Source organism: Pyxicephalus adspersus, chromosome 6, assembly GCF_032062135.1.
Source record: "Pyxicephalus adspersus chromosome 6, UCB_Pads_2.0, whole genome shotgun sequence".
Classification (NCBI taxonomy): Eukaryota; Metazoa; Chordata; class Amphibia; order Anura; family Pyxicephalidae; genus Pyxicephalus; species Pyxicephalus adspersus.
The window spans coordinates 100065315-100069464 of record NC_092863.1 but is presented as its reverse complement, the minus strand read 5'-3'; the positions used below and the strand labels follow the sequence as shown (position 1 = coordinate 100069464).

General features: G+C 39.4%; 1 protein-coding gene across 1 annotated transcript in view; it reads left to right on the top strand.

The window, feature by feature from the left end:
* ARK2N (arkadia (RNF111) N-terminal like PKA signaling regulator 2N) overlaps positions 1-3475 on the top strand; it is a gene marked incomplete at its 5' end in the record, with an annotated part of 26166 nt that extends 22691 nt beyond the window's left edge. Inside the window, 2 exons of the mRNA XM_072413503.1 lie at positions 27-156; positions 2457-3475. Of these exons, the coding sequence (XP_072269604.1) occupies positions 27-156; positions 2457-2646 (320 nt within the window). The remainder of the gene's footprint in view (positions 1-26; positions 157-2456) is intronic.
* Between the last annotated feature and the right edge of the window lie 675 nt (positions 3476-4150).

The window sequence follows — 4150 nt, the reverse complement described above, 5'->3', positions numbered from 1 at the left end:
TCTTGGTGTCTTGTTTATCTCTGCAGGTCATTTGGATCCAGGACTGCCTTCATGTGATAAATTACCCCCTAACGAGTCGCAGAATAACGAGGTTGAAGAAAACATTGCATCTTCAGGCAGCGAGGTAGAGATAGTCGGGGTTCAGGAAAATGCCAGGTACGTTCCTGAATATCAAACATTTAATGAAAAAAATGATTTATTCTGTCTACAGGAACCATTGCACCATTTATGTTCCAATTAGTCTTCCTTTCTGAACCAATGGTGATATTGGGGTTTTAGGTTTCCTGAACCATTAACCTCAAAAGAAGGTCTAAAGCAATGACATTCGCTCAAACATTTCCTGGTGGAGAATCTTTCAACAACAGTAATTGATTCTTCACCAGTAAGTGTTTCAGTGAATGTCTGAATCACTGCTTTATAAATAGACCCTAAAGTGTAAATCCTCACCATTTTATACTCTTTAAGGAGCAATAAGATTGACATTCCTGGCAATGTCTCTGAATAGTTTTTGGTAACAATACAGCAGGGGCGCTGAGTATTTTGTTTGTTTCATTATTTTAGAGAAATTAATGCACAAGAGGGAGGTGATTGCAGTCTCTCTTCCTCCCTGGGAAAAATGTATGTATAGCCTAAACTTTTTGACAATTGAATATTTTGAATAAAGATTCTAACCGCTGTCCTATTTCTACTGCTTTGCATTTGCTTGCTAGGTAGATTCACCTTTCGGTTTGTTCTAGTGACCATTGTTAGAAAGTGATGAAAGATCCAGATTTTTAGAATTACCAGCTAGGTTGAGGGGACTGTGAATCTTCCCATGGACATTTATTTTGGTGACAACTGTCTAAGAGGAAACAAATACAGATTGCAGACTAAAATACCCCAATGTAGTTGTACATCGGGGTACCCTATGGCTTTTTCATGTATCGTTGGTGTACAGAATATTGTGGGGAGATACATTACCAGGCATGGCTGATTCTAGCAGTATTTTAGGAAGTTCTTTCAAATATATTTAATGAATCTTTTTATGCTTTAGAGTTCATCCTAATAATTTTTAAAGCTGCAATGGAATAATTCTGTTAATTTTCTGTTACTTGTAGCATTATGTGTAGGCCTAGCACATTCCATCCAAATGACATCCTTGCCCAGACCCTTCCTTTACCCAAACTGGTGGGTTGCCCTAGCCAGCCCCTGTGGGTATTCCAAGACATGGTCATTGGTAATATTGGTGGAGTATAAAGTGGTATGCTTATGGCCATTGCTGGGCAGGCAAATCTTTCCTTAATGTAAGGCCCATCTACTTGTTCGTGTTTACATTTCTGTTTTCTGCTGACATTTGACAAGCTCCTCTGCTCACATCAGCCCCTCACTCCTCTTCTTCTATTGGTGCTACCCCGACAGTTTGCTTCATTGCTATTTCGGCATGCTTTCACCCATGGCATCTCTGGAAAACAGCAGTACCTAGTTTGGGATTTAGTTCTGTGGGGCCAAAGTACCAAACCTGCAGCCATTGACACTGTATTTCTGCGGACAGTTGTTTGTTTTTCTACTTAGGCCATGAAACAAGTAGTTTGCTGTAGGTAATGGTCAATCTTACTGTTATCTGTGCTATCCATGCTTTCTTCTTACATTACTGTTACATGTCTTCAGTCTGACAGCTTTCTGTAGAATTACATTTACCTAATATCCCACGCAGCCCTTTGGTAATGTCAGGGGCCACACTTGAGGAGTGATTTAAAGGGGGTCAATGGCGTCTTAAAGAGTCTGTGGGTTTACATTAGAGAGGAAAGACTGCCAAAATTTCATTCAATCATTCAGTGTACATGATTTGCACTCAAGTTCACCTCACAGATTTTTTTGTTATTTTAGTTAGAGGTATTGAGTCCATCAAAATCAACCACTAGGGATATAAACATACTACAAACCATCATATCCCAGATAAAACCATATATACATAGTATGTATAATTAGTTGTCTAATTATACTGAAAGTGGCTACCTCGATTCCTCCACTTCTTATGTCTACAAGACAACTAATTACATATACTACATACTATGTATATATGGTTTTATCTGGGATATGCTGGTTTGTAGTATGTTTATTTCCCTAGTGATTGATTTTTGATGGACTCAATACTTCTACCTAACATAATTTAAAAAAAATATGTGCCTCCAAACTAAGGAAGAATGTCACACAACCATTGTCTCTATTGGAAGACTTCACCTTTTTCTCCTTTTCTGGTGAAAATTCCTGATGTTTGATTTTCATTTACTTTTATAGCTTTTGCTATTTTCGTGCCGGTGTTTTGTGTCATAGGATGTTATAGTCACTTTGAGCTTTTGTAGGCCATGATAGGTTCCTCACTTGTGAAATTATGAGATGCCAATGTAAACACTGAACAGGATAGACCTCTGAAAAATAAATTTAATTTTTAATAACATTCTCTCTCTGCCTGACAGGTTTGTCCACCCTCGAGGTGGAGTTATACAGAGAGTATCATCATGGAAGCATGCAGCTGGCTCCCAGTATAACAGCTCCCACCAAACTCCATCATGGACAGGAGTGACTCCCCAGCAGAACTGGACTGCCCCTCCAGAAGTAGTTGACCTAACTCTGGACGAAGATTCAAGGCGCAAATATTTACTGTAAATTTGGGCCCTTTTTCTGTCCCGATTCCCCCCTCTTCCTCTGGCACAATCCTTCCTGTGAGGTTACACATGCTCTCTTCCAGGAGTCCAGGAATCATTTGATGACCCATGCATTAACAAGCACATTAATAACTTTTTTTTAATATTGTTTCACCTAAGCGGCCAGCCAAATCTGATTTTAGATTATACTGCCCCCCTCCCCACCCCTAAATGGCAATACCTATCCAGAATCATGGTATAAAGCACCTTTCAGTTCTTCTTACCTTATTATTGCTAATTTAAATGCTTTGTTTATAAAAAAAAAATAATATATGCATAAGTATTTATACTGTATGATTAGAAATAACATTGATAAGGATGGTTCCTCAGCACATCAAGCAATCACAAGCAGCTTGTTTGCTTTAGGAGTGTTTAGTTCAGGGATATATCCGTGTAGAACCGAGGTAGCCACTTTCTGACTATTCTGCTCTTAATCCTTCACTCTCTGCTGGAGGGGCAGCCATGTCCGGACATAAATTGGCCACTTCTGTTGTGTCCAGGAGATAACATTTTGTCTTGAGCTTAAATATTTTGGTGGTTAAGCTTTGATGTAAGCAGTAATTACTCGATTCATCTTCCACATACTGTTTCTCAGGCACTTGGGCTAAACCAGTACATTGAGTTGCAGCCCCAGAACTAGCATGAAACAGTTTATTTCAGGATTCGGGTAAGGCTGCTTCCATCATGTTCCAGTAACACAAGTGTTTACTTTTTTGACAGTCAAATATTATGAGATTTTCCTTTACAAATAAAGAGGATCCTCAGATCTTCATTTACAATCACTGAAATCACCCCTATTTGTGGTGTTCTATGTAACAGTAGAAATTTCATTCAGCTGTCACTGTGGCTCTTGGGTCTTGAAGCCTGGGACCGACCTTGGTTTTGTGGCTCAGGACTGGTCGCACACTGCTTTCAGCACATGGAGATACGTTTTCACTGGACTAATGTCTTTACGGAGTATCTGTCAGGACAGTAGGAGCAGTCCTTATGTGACAAAACTTCCAAAGCAGGTAACTATGAAAAGCTGCCTGCACCATGTATGTGGCCTTTTTAATGGCAGATTAGACTTTATAGTGGAACTTCAGGTACATATAAAACAAATACTCTGCATTCTTGTTATGTAATTACTAACCATATACCTAAATAAATAGGTATAGGTAAGTAATATTTCTGTAGTCTTCTGCACTGCAGACTACTGGAGGAAGAGACGGCACGGTCTGGTCAGTCTCAGCCATTTAAACATGCTTCCAAGAGTTGAGAGCAGAGGGTTTGTCCCTTTGGTGCGCTTTTTGAACTTTTATTATCCAATCACAGGCAAAGGGAGGAGAGGTGGCTAAGAAAGCAGAAACTAGGCAACTTTTTATACGTTTAGTCACAAGTCAGATGGGTGCGTAACAGGGTAGGGTTAAGCTCTGCACATGGAAGATGTTTGCAGCTAGTAAATAATCTAGGACAAATTAGGAATG